Source organism: Phalacrocorax aristotelis, chromosome 5 (genome assembly GCF_949628215.1).
Source record: "Phalacrocorax aristotelis chromosome 5, bGulAri2.1, whole genome shotgun sequence".
Classification (NCBI taxonomy): domain Eukaryota; kingdom Metazoa; phylum Chordata; class Aves; order Suliformes; family Phalacrocoracidae; genus Phalacrocorax; species Phalacrocorax aristotelis.
In genome coordinates, this window is record NC_134280.1 from 66659195 (window position 1) to 66682452 (window position 23258).

General features: G+C 39.5%; 1 protein-coding gene across 3 annotated transcripts in view; it reads right to left on the reverse strand.

Annotated features, from left to right (window-relative positions):
* The window catches only part of NAV2 (neuron navigator 2), a 233064-nt gene that overhangs the window by 18406 nt on the left and 191400 nt on the right, over positions 1–23258 (reverse strand). For 2 of the 3 annotated variants that reach the window (XM_075094973.1, XM_075094974.1), the window contains 11 exons: positions 22526–22591; positions 21246–21290; positions 18772–18932; positions 16386–16574; positions 11770–11822; positions 9684–9707; positions 9489–9563; positions 4982–5065; positions 4260–4371; positions 3614–3759; positions 910–1082 (listed from right to left, as the gene is read on the reverse strand). In XM_075094973.1, the coding sequence (XP_074951074.1) occupies positions 910–1082; positions 3614–3759; positions 4260–4371; positions 4982–5065; positions 9489–9563; positions 9684–9707; positions 11770–11822; positions 16386–16574; positions 18772–18932; positions 21246–21290; positions 22526–22591 (1128 nt within the window). The remainder of the gene's footprint in view (positions 1–909; positions 1083–3613; positions 3760–4259; positions 4372–4981; positions 5066–9488; positions 9564–9683; positions 9708–11769; positions 11823–16385; positions 16575–18771; positions 18933–21245; positions 21291–22525; positions 22592–23258) is intronic. The other variant, XM_075094971.1, reaches the window with a different exon arrangement.

Sequence of the window (23258 nt, forward strand, 5' to 3'; positions counted from 1 at the left end):
TATCGCTGCACCATGCTGTTTGATTTCTGGTAAATCCCTACTATTACCTGAATATATAAACTTAACTGGGAACTCATCGTTGCAGATTAGTGCAATATGTGCTCTCTTTAGCTGACAGAGAAAACAAAATCCCAGACTTGGCCTGGCTTGTTTCATTAACAGCAAGAGATCCAATTAATTCTGCACTCCAAGGTCACCCTGGCTATAAATATTCTTCATACTCACTATATTCTGCTGAGAGAGCACCTCAACGAGATATTAAATTATACTACAGCAATGATCCAATGATTTTGGCTTGCTGGACACTAATGCAAAGGTACTGGGTTGGGAATCACCTTACATATCTTTAATTCACTGTATACATAAATTCAACTATTCTGTCCTCTGCCTGTGACCTCCTTCTACTACAGAACATTCAAAATAGGCAGCAGTTGAAAGCGTGATCTTTGTTCATTCTTTTGCCAGGGTTAAGGATTTTACCCAAAGCACTTGGCAAAACACAGCCCCTCTCCAGGGGATAATATAAGTGACGCTTGGGAGTAGGACTGATCGGCGGCAACAGACCAGCCCCGATCTACAGGACAATCCCATCTGGCTCACTGTGTCTTCTGCTGTGGCCTCGTGGTGAACAGCTGGTTTTAGCAGTGCATGGAACTGAACAGCTGTCAGACTCTTGTAGAGCTTATACAGCTGTGCAGTTCTTAGACGGAGGAACCAAGGGACTGGCTGGGGTAAGAAACATTTTGCCTCTGCTTTTTTCTGTAAAGTGGTCTAGAGATGTCCTCTAAGCTAGCACGGAAAACACTGGATCTCTCCGAAGCATGATACTTCCCTTTTCCTCTACCAATGCACCAAGATGCCTTTCACTCCATTTTCTATTTAAAAATTTAAAAAAACCCCAACACTTACAGAGAATTGGAATGGGAAGCTCTCAGCAATGGTGTCGAAACAGTGGAGTTATGGTGCGGTAGCTTTGGTGAAGAGGGTAATGAAGAATCAGTCATCTCCTCAATATCTGAATGAGAAGACGCTGACTTGGGAGATTTCTTTTTACCAAAAGCTTGCTTGAAGGAGCTGCGTAGCTGGAAAAACAAGACCGTGACAGTAGGCGCATCATTAAGAATGAAACCAGGCAAAAAAAAAAAAAGCCACAGAGTAAAAACTAACATGCAAATACTCCAAATGATACAGCCATACTCACATGTATTTTAATACAGGTAAAAAAGAATTAAAAAAAGCTTTTCCCTTAGCTATTTTATGAGATTAATATGGTCAATAGGACTGGATATCAGTGCTTCCTATTTTTAAGGTAACTATTTTACAGCAAATTCCGTTCAGTGCAACAAGCTTTACAGTGACGTTTTAACAACTTGCAGCTATAATGTAACGTGGCTCAGACAGGTTAATGATGCTGAAATGGTTAGTGATGTAAAATGGACGGGTTAGCTTTGTATCTCATAGTTTAAAGTAGGTCTTCCTTACCTCATTGACCTGCCAGAAGAAGCGCAAGCAAAAGGAAGTGGGGGAAGGAAAAAAGACATGTTTTAACAGATAAAGCCAGTGATAAGGAAAGCTTTGGATTGCTAAGACAAACACAACCAATAATCAACAAAGACCAACAGTTACTTTAAAACTGGAACCCTGTATTTTCCAAAACCAGATGTTTCAAACAACACACGCTCATTTTTTTGCATTACTTGAGGGAGACACCAGACCCAAATCTCTTAATCATTTAAATTATATTTTCTCCTTAGCTCAGACAGAATGTTTTGGCTAACAGCCACGTTCACATTGTGTTTTTCCTTGCAGGAACAGGTATTTCAGCAGGTGAAAAGACTGAATCTTCTCTACCTACCTGCAACTAAAATAACCTTTTTTTAATGTGACTGTCATGTTCCAAACAACAAAAATAATGAATATGCATATGATTAAATTGATGTTACCCCAAAGTTACAGTTCAACAGTTAGTGTCTGAGAAGCATTGGGACAACACTCTTAGATATATGGTTTAGCTTTTAGGTTGCCCTGTGTGGAGTCAGGGTTTGCACTTGATAATCCTCATGGGTCCCTTCCAACTCAGGATACTCTATGAACACCATTTAACGCTATGGCAAATTACATGTTGTAAAGAGGGTGGCTTAGTGCGAGTTGAAGGTTATTTTTAAACTACACAAAGACTCCTACAGCGAGAAACGTTGAAAATCTGGTGTTTCAGCTCTGAATGGACAGCTGTGTTGTTTCAATATATAACAAAAAGATCTTGGCTGAGAACTTCCTCAGTCTTTGTGGAATAAACAATGTATGAATCAGACTCAACTTCTTCTACTTCATGAGAACTTTATTTATTTCTCTTTATAATAAGGAGCTGTTTCCTTAACCTTCTTTAAAAATAGTCATCTGATGAATGAGAAGCGTAGGCTGATGTCGGATAATAGCTACTTGGTTACCATTACAAAGAAGGGAAGCTAAGGCAAAAATTTAAAATGTGTTTTTCTTAGCTAAGGCTTAGTGATTACAAAAGGTTTGTGTCACAAATTAAGAGCCGCTAGCAATTTAAAATTACAGCAATTTACTTTGTCCATAACTGATGTATAACGCAGCACAAGAAAGATTTGGAGATGACAATCCTTCCATTCAACCGCTTATTTACGGGGCAGAGTGGAAATAGTGCTGTTATGAAGGAGGTGGCAAGACATCAATGAAACCACTGGGATAAGAGAGAAATAAAAACAAGAACCTGCTCGGGAAGATGCTTCTTACAGTTCAGGAGTTTCATGAACATTTCTGAGAGAATCAAGCTTTTAACAGCTCAAACCACGTTTTGTATCTATAAAGATTTATCTGTACACCCAAAAGATCCAGGGAGATTTCAATGCAGTGGGAAGGAAGGGGTGGATTGCTTTACTGGCTACGATAAAGGATCTAGGGACTTTAGTCCAAACTACAATCAGACTAGGTCACTAAGGCACTTATGGGCTAATTGAAAATGGAGTTTAATATAATGTACCTTTCCTCCAGTACAGGGTACCTTGTACACAGTACATGATAAGCAAAGAAGGAAAAATGGGAAATGACACGTAAGTATTGCAAGATCTTGCAAAATAAATGTCCATCATAATATAATTTTTAAAAATTGGGAGTCTTTTTTGTTGTAGAACTCCACAGTAATGTTCAAAACAGAGTTCTTAGTGTTTAACGTGTTCACTTAAAAGAAAGCCCTACGAGCCAAAAAAAGGAAAAAAAGAGTAGCAATGATCTCTCATTGTGGATTTGTTTGACTTTAATGACAGACGTTGAGTTTTCCCTAAGGGGTTGGACATCATATTACTTTTAGCCAGAATTGATCTTTGACAGCTATTTCTAATTTTAGACTGGCCTTTTGGCTGTTAAGCTAAAATTCAGTCCTAGGCAGAGTCAACTCAAGCACATACATCACTCATATACGACTCAATTAAGCCTTCAAAAGAGAGTTTACACAGGATTTACACAGCGCACAGTCCTTGTGCTGACCTGTTGCAGGAGGGGAGGAGGGAGGAGCCGAGTGGCTAGGTTTCACTGTGCATGTTCGGACAATTTTATATAAACCTCATGCAATCTGTTAAAATACACTCACCCAGTTCTTCCTCTTCTTTTTCTTTGAATCACTCTCTATGTTGCTTCCCACACTGGAGTGACTGGTAGCACTGTTAATACTGGAGACGCTATCCGAAGAGTGCTGCCTTCGGATCCGCAGGTCTGCGGGTTGAGCGGCTCCAGGCCCTGAATACGAATGGAGGCAGTGCCAAAATTATGTAAGAAATTTGATGTAAGTGCAAATTACTGGGATAAATAAGAGAAGCGAGAGAAGGCAGGACTGCATTCCGACTTTATATTGGAAATTACTGAAAACACCACAGGAAATAAAGCCAAGTGCCTGACAGCTCTGGAACAGGGATCTCCCCTCCCTGCTGCTTCACATCAGTGTTTAGATGGGTGAATTATGAAATGCTTATAGGAAATTCAGGGAGCTAACGCTGAAGGTGGAAAAGCGTTGTTAAAATACCTTCCCATGCACCTAACACATCCATTTACTTCTGTAGAACTGACTGCACTAGTTACACACATACCCATTTCACCTCCCCACATGACACCAAAACAAGGACCTAGAGCATGGTCATGAGACAAAGCTGATCCATGATGGTATCAGCATCAGGTATCACCAAGAGGTATAAAATCCCATGAGCACTGCACAGTCACTAAAGGTAGTGTTTGCTTCTCACCTTTGCAGTTGAGCTCAGGTGTGTTGATGACTCCATTGATGGCAGCCTGGGCAGCAGCATTTTGCTTCTTCAGTAGTTCGATCGTCTTCCTTAACTCATTCAGTTCTGAGTCCTTGAAAAAGAAAAAAACCCCCTTGATATGTTGGAAAATGCAGATGGTATCTGACTGCTCCAAAGAAGCCACATTTCAGTCTAAGCATTGGTAGTTGATAGAGAATTTATGGAACGTACAGGGACATGAAAATGAGCTTTGGTATACCAGGGGAAGCACACTCTCTCAAGAGGCTGCAAAATAGCTTAGTTGTTATTATAAAAAAAAAAAATGTACATGCTCTGTAATACAGAAATAACGTATTTGAGTAATAACATTTGAGTATACTGGCCAAAACCCCAATGTTGCCTGCCTTGTAAGGACGTTTCTTGGTGTTCCTCTTGAACATGCACAGGTGTGGATGCATCGGGAAGAAATTCATTATAAAAACAAGCAATACTGAAGACTTGTGTCCAAAGCAACAATTTATAACCTGATCAGTCACCACAACATCCTAGTGAGGAAAATGAGTATTTTATACAAAATTTTTATTACATTTTACACCATCACCACAATTGACGAAACTAAGGCAAATGGTGTATATGATCCCCCCACCCCAGCTACAGAAGGAGCAGGAGCAACAATGCTGGAAACAGAAGTTAAGACTTCCCCAAATACTTTTCAAGCTTGCCTTTTGTTCCGCTGTCATTGTCAGGCTCTGCAGTCTGATTGTCATGTTCCCCAGGCTCTGCTCAAATGCTGCCACCAGGTGAGCCTGAAAGTTAAACCATACAGGGGTAGTTTGTTCTCTCCCCGCAAAACACGAATATTTCTACGGGTATTTAAATGGACCACCTTCTGCATGACATTGCTTGTTGCGTAAATGAGACGGAGAAAATAACACTGATTAGATAAGGTCAAACGAGTAGAGCATATGTTGAGAAAATGTTTGCAAACAAATTACCGGGAACAATTTAATTGTGGAAAATTAGAAATGCCAAAGGTAGCAGACCAATTCCAGAATTTTTAGAAAACGACAGCACTTTCAGGTATGGCTACACTAGCAGCACACTATGAAGTGATGCAGTTGTAGGCTATAAACCTTGCCCTGCTCAGCAGCAGCTGCTACCAAACGCTTTAGAAAACAGACGTAGGAGTAACGCTGTGACCTGGCACATCAGTAGGGCGTATCCTGAAGGTGGCTCCTAGGGCAGCTGCTCCAGCCACTTCTTTGATACCATGGTTTCAATATCCAGGACAGTTATCTCAGACATACTTTAACAAAGCAGCAAAGTGGGATTTATTCCTGGTTTGGAATTCTCATTTATTCTGTAAAACATGCAATCCTACACCCAGAATACATCTGAGAACAAAACCACCTCCTGGGTCCCCAGGAGTTAAGGTCCTTTGAAGAGCCACATCTCAAGCTAATCCAGTTCGTGTACTTTTCTCAGGTGTTTAAAACTGCTTAGATTTTGCAATAGATGGAAAACACATTTTACCACTTTGTTGAAGCAGAAAGACACACTAGATTCAATTTTTTTTTTTAACGTCTCACAGATTAAGTAACAGACGCTTTTAAGGGATGCTTAAGGGAATACACCTTGTCACCTGAAAGCATTCCTGATACCAAAAAGGCAAGGAAGGATATCCTTGGCTATCTAGCCACGTCCCCAGGCTATTGCAAGCAATGACATGTAAAGACCTCCTATCACAAAACATAGAGAGGTCCCAAACATCTCCTGCTGTTCATTTGTGAAACCAGACTCAATCTTTGACTTTTTATGTGGGCCATTATTAACACATAAAAGGTTACTTAGTGATAGTTTTCAGACACTCTCAAGTAGTTAACTCTTGCCACAGAGCTTTTCACAAAAAGTTTAGATCTTTTTCCAGAGAGAACCAAAAACCCCAAAACGTCACTCCTAAGTTTTAGGAGGATACCCTAAAAGGTAAAATAAAATAGTAAACAGTAAATAAAATATAAAGCAAGTTTTTAGATAGAGGAAGGCCAGGCAAAAACTTCCCTCCAACTAGATCATTATTTTCCCTGTGGATATTTAAGGCAAGACAACCCTGGAAGTCACAGAGGTGGAGATTCTCACTGTGCTTCCCCGCGGGAGAACTCTGAACGCCCAGTCGGTCACTTCAGTCCACACACGCCTCCTCTGCAGAGAGGGATGAGGATGCAGCACTGTACCCAGCCTGCCAGATGCTTTATCAGCTGACACACCTGCACCTAAACTCAAAGACTTCTCCGATATTTGAGCGCATCTTGCTTGCAACCAAGGTCCGTGTGCTAAGTATCACCCAAAACTTCCTGGTGCTTGGCCAGTTACCCTTTCTTCTTTTCACACGAAGCACTGAGGACCCAGTGTCGATTATATTAAGGACATCAGCTAAGAATTGAAATGACTGAGAAGTAAAAGGAAGGAAAAGTAGATTGAGAAGACGGAAAGAAAACTTGATAAAAGGGTACTAGGTTTCTAGTGCGTTTATATGGCATTGTTTTATAGATATACATGTATATCTATCTATTTATAGATATGTGTACATCTATTTATAGATATAGATCATTTATACATCTATATGCAGTTGCATATGCAACTGAACACAGGCAGAGGTCAAAATATATTTGTCTCATCAGCCGTAATAATCTACACTAACCATAGTAAATATTTTATTTCTCTATTAAAAATAATTCTATACACACAATGACAAGTAAAATTGTGCAATAACTTTCAAAGTGGAAAAGGCCATTCTCTCACCTAAATACATACAGAATAGCAAAACCATTCACAGAGCTAATCCAGGCTTATTCATCATCAGCACACAGCTGACTCCTCCTAAATAAGCGTTCTCACATTCGCAGTGAAAACAAACACGAGCGGTACAATAACACAGGGATGTGCATCCCTCATTCCCACCAGCCCCTATGAAAATAAGCAGAGCTGAGACTGTGAGAAAATAGGAAAAAGTAATTTAAATCCTCACACTACACACGTTTGAAAGTCTAAATATTTATTTTAAAAACACAGACTGCAAAGTTTCTGCAGGGGAGGATGAACAGGGAATAACAAAGCTGATGCTCAGGAATCCTCAACAATACTTTGCAAAATCAAAAACTAAATGGGCAAGCAGGACCACATGGATTAATAATGGGATACAAACCCTTAATTCTCTGACCTGAACCTTAACAAAAAGTTGCTTTTTCAAAACCAGATCAGGTACCTTTAAATTATTCCTCTCTGGAAACTGCTCAGTGAGCTATGGAAAGTGGTTACCTTCCCTTCCAGTTGGAGGAAAACCTTTTCAAAATTCAAACTCCTGATGGGGCCTGCAGAAGCACTAAAAGCTGCAGTGTGTACACAGGAAAATTCAGGAAAATATTAATAAATTAAACAGATGAATTCAAATTGCCTAAGTTAAAAGCATTTTAAAAAAATCTTGTGTAAAGGAAATGTCCATAAAGCAGTGTCTTAACAAACAGCATTGATTAAGCCCTAACTTTTTTGGCAACAGATCTGGCCATCTACATGGAAAAAGAGTAGGTTCTGTGAAAAGAGGTGGCTAGAGAGTGAAATATATTGCTAAGACAGTTATAGCAACATTTTTGCAGCAGACTGTACCTGATTTACGGACAAATAAGAGGCAGGTAAAAGTTTAAACCACATGAATAAAAAAACACCCAAAATTTTAGCAAAGTGAATAAAGCAAAATTGGAATATTATAAAAATAAATGATGTTAGCTTTTTTTTTTTTTTTGGGGGGGGGGGGGGGGGCACCCAAAACAGCAACTACAAAGAAAACCCAAACGACCCCAAACAAACAAAATCTTACAGCAGCAGCACCTGTTAAAAGCTATTCCCTGCAAAGACAGTTGTAGTAACCACACACAAATTCTCGGGCAAATTAACGGCAGCTGGGGCAGGCGCACAGCAGCCTGTGCTACTCACTGCTCTTGGAGACAGGCTACTACCTCCTGCGTTGAGTAGCAGCCTACTGAATCCAAACACTGTGTGAAGAAGAATGCAACAAAACTAAGGCAAGGCTAGGTGAGTTGCATAGCTGACGAGCTCTTTGTTGAAGGACGCAAGCTGGATTATTTAGCAACATGGAAAAAAAAATGTATGCAAGAGAATCTGGTTCTTACTTTCTCACATGTAAAAGAAGCTTCTGGATGAAAACCAACTCATGTATGCCGTCCTCTTTGTATTTGGAAGGCAAACATATGATTTAATTTTTGGAATATTTAAAAAAAATATTTTCTTTTCCTCTTGGGAAAGTGACTGAGTGGTTACATGCAGTCAAAGCCCTTTTATTTCCCTTCTCTATTAACTGTGCTCTTGGTTTTCCTTTTCCATTTCGCAAGCTGGATGAAGCACTGCAATGCCTGCAGTGAACACCACAGTAGATCTCTCCCTGAATCCTTCCTGTGATAGGTGTAACTGCTCAGATGAAAGCTGTGCTCTACTGTGCCAAGTGTCCTATTCCACCTATTCACACAGCTGATGGACAGGAATGTCCTCTTCAGTAGCATGTGTTCTGGTGTTTATTCATTCCCACAAACTAGGATGTCAGTATGATCCAATCTGATGACTATTCGCCTGTAGCTTATTTACTCTAGAATTACTTATTTTTCTAGCAAGCTTGTTTTGCAGTTTTCTGCTATCTGTGACTTCAGCGCAGAACACACAAATAAACTCGCTCAGGGTCACACACAGTGTTGCCTCAACACCTCCTGGCTTCACAATCTTTTTTTGACAAGTGCTTTACATTACTTACTTATCAAATTCCTCAGAGGAAACAAGTAGAAGTATTGCCCACACTGATAAAAATCAGCTATGTCCACTCTGTAACTGTAAATTAGTTCTCAGAAACGCTTTATGCCACTGTCACCTATCATGCCATTAGCCCACATCTTTATGCAATAGCGAAGTATAATGCATTTCAACCCACATTTCCACCAGTTTTTACTCCTACCAGTTATAACCTTCATCTGTATCTCATCCCACCCAAATGACAAAACAAGCCACTATAAAAGTCCCACATGCATGTAGTTATTTTTTCAAGCACACAGGTAATGTGAACCAAATGTTAAGACACATGAAATCTTTTGGCCACTTTGCAAAACTGGGGTGGCAGTTGGCGCATTAAATACATTCCCTGTTAGTGTTTGTTCTCCAAGTTGTACTCACATTGGCAGTCAACTGAGTTGTCAGAGCTGACACTTTTTCTTGGGATGCATCCAACTCTCTTCGTAGCTTGCGAATCTATATATTTTAAGAGAGCACTTTACTGCACCGTAACACAGAGAAATAAAATAGCAAGACACGAACTGAAGAGGTGTCTTGACAGAACATTTATGCCTGTCAAACACGATGTGCTCTTACCTCTGACTGGCACTTCTCTTCAGGCTATAAAAGGAAAACAGAGGAAAATATCAGTGTATTACAACATAACATGCCTGACAAATTCATCCAATTTATCAATTGTGGGTTTTTTGCTTCAAAAATTTTAATGTGCATTTCTTATTTTGGATTCCCACATCCATAGTCAATCTAAGATAATCTGATTTATTTACTCTTCAGGAAAAAACAAACAGGCTGCTTGTACGGTACTTCTTCCTGCAGGAAGGGATTTGGGCTCTGCTTCCCAGCATGATGACCAGTGCACCTCTGAGTCTGAGCTGTGGAAGGGTGAAGTCCTGGCTCCGAGCATGAGGCTCTGAAGAGCCAGGACTGTCACAGAACATGGCTGATCCTAGGCAATTCCCTTCCTCCCGTGCTCAGCTCTCCATGGGATGGGGATCACGTTTTTGCATTCCAAAGTGATGTGGGGGAAAAAAAAAAAATCAGTCCTAGTTGGGTGCTGCCTTGGGATGGTGGTGATGAAAAACTGAGGACACACAACTAGTTATATGAGGATGCAAAGTGGATGTACTGACCGTCCGTTGTGGTCTGCATGATAAAATTGTGGCTACTATGGCTTGTTCCTAACCAAAGGTATCAGCTAAAGAGAAGTCTATAGCAGCAAGTTACACACTCCACTGTCCTTACGTAAACATGTCCACTACCAGCCACCATGAAAATTATACCCATCAAACCACACCATTAAGAGCCGCTGATGCTCGGGCAGCAAGCATGTAAACCAGAAGCTTAGAGAGCAGCTGCTGAGTACTCTCCCTGTGGCTCTCACGGCTAGAAGCAACAGTCCGGAGGAATAGGTCTGTTTTCCATCCTTCCAATACACTACCTGTTTTGGCTGCATATGGACCTTGCTTGAGGCAAGGACAATAATAAAAGGCAGTGTTTTCAATTTATTATCAAGGTCTTAAGGCCATGTTACACATGTAGCTTCCTAACAGTGAAACATGTATGTGAAATAACACTTAATAACACTGCGCTGGCTCGACAGACTTCATAGACAGTTATACGTGATCTTCCAAGAGCAAGTTCTTCCACGTAGTCTTGTAACACACATGATTGTTTCAGCTGTGGATGCGTGGCAAGTGTGGAGCTGCATCATACTTGCCTAGGAATTTGAAATTTAAGATCCTTCTTAATCATCATGTCTTTAAGAAGTAATTACTATCCACTGGTTTTTAAAAGGGTTGTGCTTTAAGAAACCCCCAAAACTGTGATCGTAGCATGCCAGGAATGTATGAGCCACCTGTAATCTGGCTAGCTTGGATATTAACAGCAGTGAAGACATCGGGAATTAACCATCAGTTCCAAATACTTCTCTACGGTCTTTTGTGGCCTGGAACCTGCACTGAACACCCCAACGACCTAGAGAAGAGCTAGGCAAGACAGGGTCTGCATGTTGCAGCCTCACCTCCCCGTTGTAACGCAGGTATAGTTTTAACTTACAAGGTCTTCCACAGTATGTGTTTTAAATGGAAAATTCTTTGCGAGACTATTAGAATAAGCAAATGCAACACACATTTAAAAACCCTGTATTTTCAAACTCCAGTAAGCCTTATCTTAGGACCAGATAACCTAAATGAATACTTTTGGAGAAAATATTACTGGCATAGCGAACAAATAGTTTCTTTAAAATTATTTAAATCTGTGCATTAAGAACTTAAACTTCTTTAATAGCGAATCTTTAATACAAGGCTGGAATGACTTTATTCAGCAGATTTTGGGGTGCTTTAGGTAGTGAAGTTCAAACCTCCTCAGATTTACTGAGGTCTATTGTAGCGAAACTTATTTAGCATAGTTGTAAAATACTGACTCAAAAAACAAATTGCTGCTTTTAGGCCATAAACATCTGTGTTTAATGAGGATACTGCTAAATATCCAGAGGTATCTTTATGAATGTAAATGTTTCTTTTGTAGCTAGCTTTCAGAACACAACCAAGTGAAAACAACTCCCCCTCCCCCCTCCCCCCCGCAAAAATAATTAGCACAATAAGACCTGCCAATTCAATCATTTTGATTAGTAAGCCCAAGTTGTTCATGTCATTATACTCACTGTCGAATAAATAGATGACGTACTGGACACCAAAGAGAGAGAAGAACCATGCACTAAAGGGAAGAAAATAAACAGACTGAATATAAATACAGTAACCACATAGTGTAATCATCGCAGATCATCTACTGCCAACTGCCAGCCTACTGAAGAAATACTTTCACAAATTTCATCATCCATCATAAACTTAATTATATTATTGCACCAAAAATGTACAGTTTGAAGAACACATGGCCAGGCAATACAGTCCATAGACTTTGATTTGGTAAAGCTGTTCTAACAATTTAATAATACTTTTTCAGGGGGAATAAGGTGTGGTCAAGAACATTCTGATGAAGGTTTGTTCAGAAATAAATATTTCTCTGGGCAGCTTATTTTAAGACTCTTGCAAAAAGGACTTACTGGGGATAAAAAAAGCAACAAATTAACTGAAATGCAGGAGAGATTACAAAAGCAAATCTATTGCTTCATCTTCAGTTTTAGATGAGACTGGGGAGGGGTGGTGGTATTTTCCTTAAGCAGCAGACCAAGACGGAGATTTCCTGAGGAGACCATGATACCTAGCTCCGGTACGTAACCAGATGCTCCAGGCGAAGTGGAGCACCCAGGGCAGAAACCATTGTCTAATTCCAGGGCTCTGAATTGTCCTCTGAACGCAGCTGTATCTTCCTTCTGCTGACTACAAGGGAGCTGTATCGGGGGCGTCGATGAGCTGAACATTCCCTACCCCTGCAGGGATTTTTGGTCTCTCTTTAAAGCACCGACATTTCTTTACCGAGCCACAGTTTGTTCTCCCATAGAAAAATTACTGGAGCGAAAACATGGCTACAAAACCTTTTCTGGAAAAGAATGTATTTCAGACAGTTTTTGCATTTAAATATACATTCAGTAAAAGATACACATATATGTTGATTCTCAAGGTTGTTACCATCACCCCAACGTTAGGATTTACATATAGCATAATTTTACTCTTTATTATGCTATTAAAAAGACTACCTGAAGCTATTCTTTCTGTTACTGAAACATGCAAAATTACCTTTCCTTTATTTTTATTTTTAGAAACTAAAAGCATTTAACTGAAACTTTCATTCAAACTTCAGGTAACTTGATACTAATCATATGAAATTGTGTTAAATCACTTTTTCTTTCATCTAAATCCTCTAGCCAAAAGAAAAATAAGTTTAGAAAAGCTGCCATTTTGCTCTAATTACCTACTGGAGTTCTACATTCATAATAAATGGGCTTTGCTTTCCCATTGACATTATATCCTAAGGCAAGGCTGGAAAGAGAAGTAAACAAAGTCTAAGTTGGCTTCTGGAGGAATTTAAGACAATTTAAAAAACCCACAAGAAAGTAAAAAAAAGAACCAAAACTCACACCCATTTGCTTTTTCTGGTTAATCATATTTTCAATTAAAATGATCTTTATAGTTAGATGTTAAGGGCTGTACTGCATTAAGAACACAAAAATAACCAGTGTGAGTCAGACCCAGGGTCTGTCTAATCGAGTGCTCCATCTCTGGCCGCAATGGCAATGCATGTTTAGGGAAAAGAATGCAGGGAGGAGGCAGATAGCCAGTGATTTCTCCCCAGGTACACCTTTGCATCTTCTGGGAATCAGCAGAGATGGAAATTCCTGAGATGGAAACTGCAGTCGGACCATTATTTTCCATGGTCCCTGTGACCTTTAACTTGCTACCATTAACTTGCTTAAGTACTCCTGAATCCACCGAGATGTTTTTGTCTGCAACAAAAAACACTTCTTCTGTTTAGAAATTCAATTCTTTGTGGTTGTTTTAGACCTGCTGCTGAACCAGTCAATAAGTTCGCTGAGTGCCTCCACGTCCCTGTGATACAAAAAGTAATGGAGAATCATATTCTTTATAATGCACTAAATTATCTATTATCACCTCCCTTCAGACATCATTTCTCCGAGCTGAAGATTCCTGATCTATTTTAACTCTCTTCATACCATAGATGTTAGAGGCACTTAAGATCTCCTTGTCACTTTTCTTTTTACCTGCATTTTACCCTTAAAATCACATTTTTTAAGATGGAAAGCCCAAAGCGCAGGCAATATTGCACAAGGCCATCCATGGGCTCATACAGAGTATAATATTGTGTTCTGGTTTGCATCCCTATAGTCCTCCTTTGTGCAGTTTTTACTAATAGAGATGTATTCAAGAAAGCAACCATACCAACTGGCCAGAGAAGAAACAGATCTCCTCCCAATGGATTGGGACACAGGCATTTCAGAATTTGCATCAGCTGAGATTTTTAAGATCTCATTGGGACTTTAAAGGAGGAAAGATGACCCAAAATGAAAAAAGAGCACATAACCCTGGGAATCACACTCCTGCCTCGTAAAACGTCACTACTGCATCATTTGAATGTCTGTTTGACATTTCTAGTTTCAAGGACAACTAAGGAGTTAATATTTTTGCACAATTTCTTCTTAAAGTATCTGCAGATGGCTACTTTAAGGCTATTTAATTAGGAGCCTGAAGGCAGTTATGCTCTTGATGTGATTCCTGGCTTTTTGCAGTTAACATGCATCTGCACGCAGGCTACAAACCCAAATTGTTTTGGAGCTGTTATTTTACAGCACTATAAATGCATATGCAAGCATGCATCACTTTTTTAATGTTAGCAAAGAAACGATCTAGCCGTGATCAGCTGTCCAAAGAGCAGAAAGAACAACAGGTATTGCAGTCAGTAGCACAAAAAGGAATAAAAATTTATACCTCTGTGACAATGAATTTAGTTCCTTTCTCTGTAGGAGGTGGGAGTACCAGGATGGAGCCAGCGGCAGCACAGCCCCTGGGGAAGGCTGGTGTCCAGGGAAGCAGGGAAACGGGGTAGCCAAGACACCACTTAGGCTGCCTTTTTCCCCTGAAGTTCTGGGTAGTTTGGAGGCTGCTCCTGCTGGCATCTCTGCAGTCCTGAAACCCTTCCTATCAAGAGAGTTACGTACTCAAGGCTGACTAACGTCCTGACCTACATGCTGTGCTGTGCGAGAGCGTGACTGTACTTCACACTCTGGAGACAAAAGCCAAAAAGGCTTTTAAGAATAAATCCTGCCCCTGCTGAAGTTAATGACAATAAAATGTCTTGTAATTTTATGTGCCAATAAATAATTAAGTATATCGGTAAGTTTTATTTAAGACCTGGATTTATGCTTCATTGACACCGGCTGATTGTATAAAATCAATTTGTTCATTAACCACAAATTTAATTTCTAGAATACTTTCTGATCTATTCTGTCAAGGTGAAGGTGAATGACGTATTCATACTTTTTGATCTATTCTCTCATTCTGTGAAGGTGAATTAGATCCACAGGTTTGAAAGCACAGGACACCATACATGCCATATCCAGAACCGCCTGCTTACTTGCAACTTGTGATTCCCTGAGAAACACACAGGAGCAGGCTAGCACTGCCTTCTGTATGGCCGGAGAAATGTCAGAAGACCTTTAACCCAAAGACAGAAATAGAGAGACTGCACCTAAACACTCACCCCATCTGATAAAATATTATTATCCTTTTAGGTGCCAAAAAGTTTACGAAAATCTGAAAGGGACTTCTTCAGCATGTCTGCTGTAGGGTTGAGTTCCCTCCTTATTTACAAAAGTGATCTTTTTCCACTGCTTTCAAGTCCATAACTTGGTAGAGTTTTCTTGGACATAATTTTTTTTGTTGTTAAATGAATGAAAAGCACGTTCTAAAACACTTCACCTAACTCTTCCCTTTTCCTTTTCTTTTTTCTAAATGGTTCATCCGCAAACACGTAATACTTACTTAATATTCTTCCAAACTAGCCTCTCTCCTGGACAAGAATTTCTGAATTATAAGAGATATTTTAACCTCAAACATGCCAAAATGGATTTGCTGCAACAGTAAGCACACTTAATGGACTAAGGCTACAATTTTTGAGGAAGTCTTCAATAAAGCCTGGGTAAGTTTTCCTGTCATAGCTCTTTCAGTAAATCTAATGGTAACACAGATACAGCAATTTTAACTCCTTCACAGATTATATTCAGGAACTCTTACTGCAGGACTGTTCATCTCAGAACGAAATTCGACTAAGTATCAGGCAGCCTTGGACTGTTCATGACCATCTTGCTTTCTGAGAGCACGGCACAAACAAAGGTTAATTCCTGCAATGACCTGGTTTTCAGCCCTACGTCGTTCTTCTAATAATTTTCAACCCCTAACGAAGATCCTCAGCCTTGGGCCTCTTTTAGAGGGAATTTAGACTCCCTCAGGTAGTCTCCTGTAAACAGGACAACAGTCCTATTCAAGGAAACACTTTAATATAACTCTAAGCATGAACTGGAGTCATTTTGAGATCACTAAATTTGAAGGACAGGATATGTCTATATCATTTCAGTGATGGTCTAGGTACAACACTTAACATGTTTTCCTCTGTCTGGCCAGAAGGATCACTGAATGAATATCATCAGACCAACAATGGCTAGTACTAAAGTTTTATCTAACACTGAGAGCTCCACACAGAGAGAACTGCTCTGAAATGACGCCTACGCTGGACTGAAAAGCAGCAAATTTATATTTGGCTTATATGAGAATGATCATTTTCAGCACCATCACACACTTTACTGACCTTCTTCAAAGCCATCACGGAAAGAGCCAGACCGGCTCATTGTTCTGCTTTTCTCATCCAGGGACATTGAGCTGTTCCTGAAGCGCGTATCACTATAGGGGTCATAAGGGCCATCTGCATTGGAAAGGCTGTGGGTCCGTAGCATGGTTGGATTGGACAAGCTCATCTGGGCGGCAGTGGTTGGGCTTGCTATAAAGTGAAAAATAAACACCAGTTTATTTGTGCGACCACAAATTTTCATACCTAATTTTTGTGCAACTACCAAAAATTTTTTTTTTTTCCTAAGACACTAATTTTTGTGTCATTCTCTCCAGGCTTCATTGTTTTTCTAAAGTCAATGAATTCAAATAAGATGTATGCACTTCGAGCTAGTGAATAAGAAAACTCAAGTAAACAAGGACGTTTTAAACACTGGATGATACGCTTATGCTTCTACAGGCAAGCTAGTCAACTCACTAACACCTTGTAGGCATGAACTAATTAATCCTCACTTAATTTGGAACAGTCCTTCCTCAAAAAGGACTAAAACGCCTGAAGGAATTTAAACTACTACTTCACCTGTTTAGAACAAGCCTTGAACTATCTCCTTCGCAGCCTTCGGGGTCTCAGAAAATGACATTTTTCTACGCATTTAAGTCACATATTTTAAGAGCTTTAGTTTCCTAATTGTTGTATATTTAAAAATTGTTCCTCTCCACTATGAGGTCCTAAGAATTACAAAATATCAATTTTTCCTCAAAAGCCAATAATCTCCCAGCTGGAGTTTAGAGTACAAAACATCCGCTCTGGTTTCACATTTTTTTAAAGAACTTTTGTGCTAAAATTATACCTGCTATTTACTAAGAAATAGTTGGTTTGTGGATAAAAGAGAACAACAAAATTGCTGTTCAACTGGCAGGTCCCTCTTGGTGTGCTGTCATTGCCTGTTTCTATATACACCATCAACTGACACAGACCATTGTAGAAAATACAATAATTCAGTTGAAAGGTGCTTAACTTTCATATTAACATTTGCTATTAAATTAAATGCAGTGACTTCTCTTGAATCCAGTATCCCTAAGCTCTTTTCTTAAGAACACAGAAAAATATCTTCTTTTTGTTAATTGCTTGCGACCAAATAGCTTTTGAAGCTTATTAAATCATAGAATCACAGAATCATAGAATCGTTAAGGTTGGAAAAGACCCTTAAGACCACCGAGCCCAACCGCTAACCCATCACTGCCAAGTCCACCACTAAACCATATCCTCAAGCACCACATCTACCCTTCTTTTAAATACCTCCAGGGATGGAGACTCCACCACCTCCCTGGGAAGCCTGGTCCAATGTTTGTAAATAATCTTCAATATTCTCCATGAAAAGTTAACTTTCTGGGCCTAAGACTACACCTTTTTTTTTCCTCCTTTTTGACCATTATGGTACTTCATGAACTTTAATGACAGTTTGCTACCTGTCGGCAATGTAGTTACACTGTGTGCACGTTCAGCTGAAATTTTGTTAAGTGTCGTTTTATTAAAAGCTGCTCATTTAACCCTTCTCAGCGCACTCAAAGAAAGGCTCTAAAATGTCACTGCTGCAACTCAAAACTCCACTAGAAATAAGTGACTGCATAAAGCTGCTGCAGATCCACGTAACACAAGAAGTTCACAAGCACAGGCTTAACTATTTTGTGTATTAGCTCTTTTATTGTTCTAGAAGAAGAAGGAAGCGCTTCTGGAAGTCAAAAAGAAACAAAAAACATCTGTTCGACATAGTACTTTCCAAACGTCACTTAACTTAAAGACAATATACGTTCCGTTAGGATTGATTTACATACCTAAATAAATTGCAAAGGCAGCTAAGTAATATTTAATCAGCACACCAGACACGAGCACTAGTACCACTTTACATTAGGTTATTTCAACTGCTGATAGGGTCAACTAAAATCTGCAATGCTTGGTGGATCCTGTCAATCAACTTTTACCGTTTCCTTCATTTAACTATACTTTCATCAATGTAATTAAGTGAAGGAATGGCATTTTTTCTGATTTTTATATATTATTTCAGACTGAGCTTTATGCAATTTTCCAACAAGCCACCTGAGAAATACGTACAAAGATAAAATACCTTGAACTGATAAGACTGGCACATGTAGTAATATGCTTGGATTTTAAAGCACTATTACTAAACAGGTAGGCAACAGGATGTATTTTCAGAGAGTTACTGCATGTATGCCACCTTTGGGTGTAGGAGATAATAATGCTAATTAGTCAAGCTCATTTCAATAAAAGTGCTTCCTGAGGTTGAATGTGGAACTTAGAGCTGCTCAAAGAAAATTATATTGTGTAATATGCTATTTTCAAGACACACAGTGTACTGATATGATTATTCAAGCAGATAATTACTCACCAAGCTGTGAAAAGTTAAATCTAGTTCCAGAGGGTGATGTTATGCTGGATCCAGATGAAAACGGAGAATTGCCAGCAGTATCCTGGAGTCCTCCTGCTGAATGGGACCGCAGCCATTCTTTTGCATCTTCTTGATTACGGAGTTGGGAGGATGGAGTATACCTGCAAAACCAAACAGTTTTTCCAAAGTGAACTTTGACATTTCTTTGAAATTAAAGAAAAAAACAACCATGAAACACCACAAGACGTGGGGAGGGAGGGAGAGAGGGAGAGAAAGATGGAAGAACTCTCATATGAAATGTAAGGATTAAAATGATATAAAACCAATGCAATTCTGAATTACGGAGCTGTTCCAAGCAGTTCTAAGCTGTTCCTAATTCATTCTGCTTCTGTTTGGGAGAAAAAACCACAAATTTCCTTTCCTTCGGCTTCAGCAGTACCCAAACTAGTAGTAAGCAAAAAGCTACAGATAGAAGTTGTGTACTGTAGAATAAAATATAGTGTGTGTTACGTATGTATGATTGAAAAATAAAACCACAACTTGGAAATCCTTTCCTTTCCTTCGGTTATTCTGCCACTACCTTAATATTTTGGTGCATCACTAGGCTTAGCTGGCTTTTTGTCATATTACAACCAAATTCAAGTCACCTAAGCCATTATCAGATTTTTAAGCAAATTGTGACCCAGTAATTCATATTCCAGAGACACTAATACAAAGGTCTGTGGGAGATGTATCCCATTTCGTTCAAAACTAACAGCATTAAATCATCATAAAGGAGACTATGTTTAGCCTTTTCTGAAGGCAAAGAAAAATAGCAGAAATGTTGTCTATGCCAACATCAATGGCAAAACACCCGCTGGCTTCAGCTTAAGCGAAGTTTTAACTCTGCTTCTGTATATGCCTGAGGAATAGGTATGTTACCGCAGGTGTTATGTGAAATACGTGACATGATACAGGTATCAGCAGAAAGAGCATCATGGAAACACTTTGCTGATGGATTTTAGTGTCCGTCTTATGCTATGCCATCTGCTTTTCAGAAATATTTATGAGTTACTAGCTCTCCTTCCAAATCTAAACAGTTGGAGCCTATTATTATTCAATATTATCTATTTAATTAGATACCCTCCAACTAAATACTCTACAGTAAGTTATCACTTATTAAGGCTGTTTTTAATCAAAGCGCTACAATAATTAACATTACAAAAACTCAAACTACTTTCAAAAAATACACTCATTCTTCTGTTTATGCCTCAACACTTAGGCAACTGTCCCTGACTATCTGCATCGCTTAAACTTTGCACATATATCAGTTGATTAAGAAAGGGGCTTTTAACAGTCATTTTACTTTAACACACTAAGGAATTTTTTTTTCAGCATTAATACCTACCTCTTCAGCACTCAAATGTTTCGACCTTAAAAGAGAGTCTTTATTTATTGGAGACATGCTTGAGAACTACACAAACGTTTTAAACAAAATGCCATTTTAAGAAAGGCTTTTAGCCCTCGGCTTCATGGGACAAAGCTGCTGTGAAGAACAACGCGCATACACAGAATAAATTGCAGCTGAAATTTCAGGGCATCGACTCCGTGATCCTAGAAGCTGCATTAAGCAATTCTGAAGCTGCAGTTTGCTGAATTGTCTAAGATATCTCCCGTAAATTCCATAACACGTAAAACATTTAATTAATACACCTAACATTGATTATCTTGCTAGAATTGCTTGTATCAATGGCAAAATCTTTTTCGATGCAGTTTTTCATGTTATAAAAATCACAGATATATAAAATATATGGGAAGACAATTGACAACAGTTCATTTGGGGTTTTTTTTGTTCTTTTCTAGAAGAAGTTATATCTAAGAGCCCTATATATTTCAGTATTCTGAAGGAAATGGTTTTTTTTTAAATGAGTATGTCCAATCTCATCCTAAATGGTTTGGCATGATATTTAAAATCTTTTCTATTTGTATATCAACACCAAGGTTCCCGGGGTGAAAATGATCTCACGTCATTCCATGTAATAGCCATAGAAGCTGCAAAATTATTGTTTTCAAGTCAAGCCCAGTGATGGTTTATGAGATGCTTTTCAGCAATTCAGCCAGCAAAAGCCACAGCTCTCGCTCAAGCGGAGAAGCCACTGGATGAAAAAAAGCACAGTGGTCAATGGCCTTCTTTGAGGATTAAAGAAAGAAAGAAAAGAAAGAAAGAAAAGAAAGAAAGAAAAGAAAGAAAGAAAAGAAAGAAAAGAAAAGAAAGGAAAGAAAGAAAGAAAGAAAGAAAGAAAGAAAGAAAGAAAGAAAGAAAGAAAGAAAGAAAGAAAGAAAGAAAGAAAGAAAGAAAGAAAGAAAGAAAGAGAAAGAAACAATATTGTTGCCACCTCTAGCAAACTGCCACCATCACCACCAGCCACAACAGAAACACAAAGCAAACTCCAAAGCCACAACAAAAGCTTTAAACTGCGTGGAAACACCAATACCTGAGTCCCTTCTTAGGCAAAGTGTTCCTATCAAGATGTGGGTCGCTGCAGAAAAGTTAAAAGAAAAGAACTTCAGAGAAGAACAAAAAGGAAGGAATAAGATCAGGACGAAGGATGTACAAACATCTGCATCACCTTTTCAGAGGAAAAGGTGCTGGGGCCTTCCTACAGAGACATGCAAAAACCTCCTTGCCCGGCTGTGGATTTGCACAAACATGCATCTCGTACCATGCCAATGTATCTCATCTGTTCACAACGTGGTTTTGCCATTTTCCCTACCCACAATGAACAAAAATGGCTCGTTAGACGTCAAACGGATGCTTAAAAATGTGTTTTTCAGGAGGCGTGAGGCAGACTCTGTGTGAAAACTGATAAGAATCTTCAAGTCCAAACCAAACCACCTTCCTGCTGTTTCTTTCCGCAGACACCATTTAGGGCATGCAGCTATTTACCGTTATGCAGCTGCAATGTATACCAGCAAAAGTATTGAGCCCCGAATCCTCAAATTTTCAAATCTTAGCTTCAATTCCATTAGCAAAGTAAAATGAATCTATTAATCATCCAAAACACAAATATTTAAGTTTATATTTTCACAACTGATGAACTTGTAACTGAGCAGTCTGTTAATTCATTTTTGAAGAAAATATCCACGCGTTTAAATGAATTATTTAATGACAATCCTTATAGCTAAATTACAGTGTGAAAGTGATTATAGTTACAGCAATGAGCAAAAGTGAGCTCAAATGTTTAGATTCGGGTCACCTTTTCCTAACTTTACCGTTTGCCTTTACAAGGATGGATGTACCCAAGTCTCTGCAAAACACTCATGAGCCAAACTGCAATAAAAGACTGACGACACTGAACGACACGGGGACTTCACGACAAAAAAGACAGGCCTGAAAGGCAGTGGGAAAAGCAGCATGCCAGAGGAATGCTGAAATGCTAGTGAGAGTTTAGGTTGGTAGAAAAAAATGGCAAGATTTTCAAAATTGCCTTTGGCAAAGAAATGAGGAAAAAAAATACCCCCACAAACCAAAAGATATTCCCAGTAACAAGAGCAACACCAAAAACATGCCCACTCTGCCTTATGCCATTCTCCAGATTGATTTAGGTAGGTAGATGGGGTGTTTGAGGGGACTCTCACTGGCATGTCGTTGTGTCAGTTCACACCTGGACGATGAACACAGCAGAGGACTGAGCACAGTCTGTCACAAAACAATTTGCTTCACCAAGATGGGCAACAAACCCTACAGCCTCGTCCTGTCCCGAGACAGCATTACCTGTCCTGTCTCCTGGGCAAAGTATTTCGGCAGAATTTGGGGCTAGCAGCAGGGGAAGAAAGAGGGCTAGAAGAATCAGTCCAACGAGACAGAAAACAAGAGAAGGAATATTAGAATGAAAGGAGGAGAGAACAGCAAGGAGTCATAATAAAACACAAACAGAAACCCAAACGGTCAGAACATTCTATTCAGTGGTGATTTTCTCCATTGAGATGCAACTACAAAAATTTTGCTACCTGACTACATAATTACACATCAGGATATAGCTGATTTCCAATGCTTGCAGGGGTACCACTGCCTTCTACAAAAAGGTCACTCAGAGAGCATGCACTGCAAGGCATTGTCTGATTTATCCCGATGTTTGCTCAGCGTGCCGTTAATACAGCTCTGGTGCTGCAAAAGCAGTCCCGTTCCCTCCTCCCTGCTCAGTCTGTTCCCAGCCCCCTGCTCTGTGTCCACACAGATACCGATGAATCTGATCGTCTAAGGAGCTGATCAGGGAACCGATCAGTCTGAAATACGATTCAGGTGATCATTTTTTAGTTGCATCCATCTCCCAGTTGGGTTCACTGAGCATTCACACGAATGCCTGTACCGAAACACTGTAGGCAGGCAGCTAGAGATGGGACGGGGCAGCGGGGAGAGGCCGAGGAGGGATCAAGCGACTAGGGAGACAGGGACGCCTCTTTTCAGCATGACCTCCAGTTTAAAAGCTTGTCAAATGTTATAAACA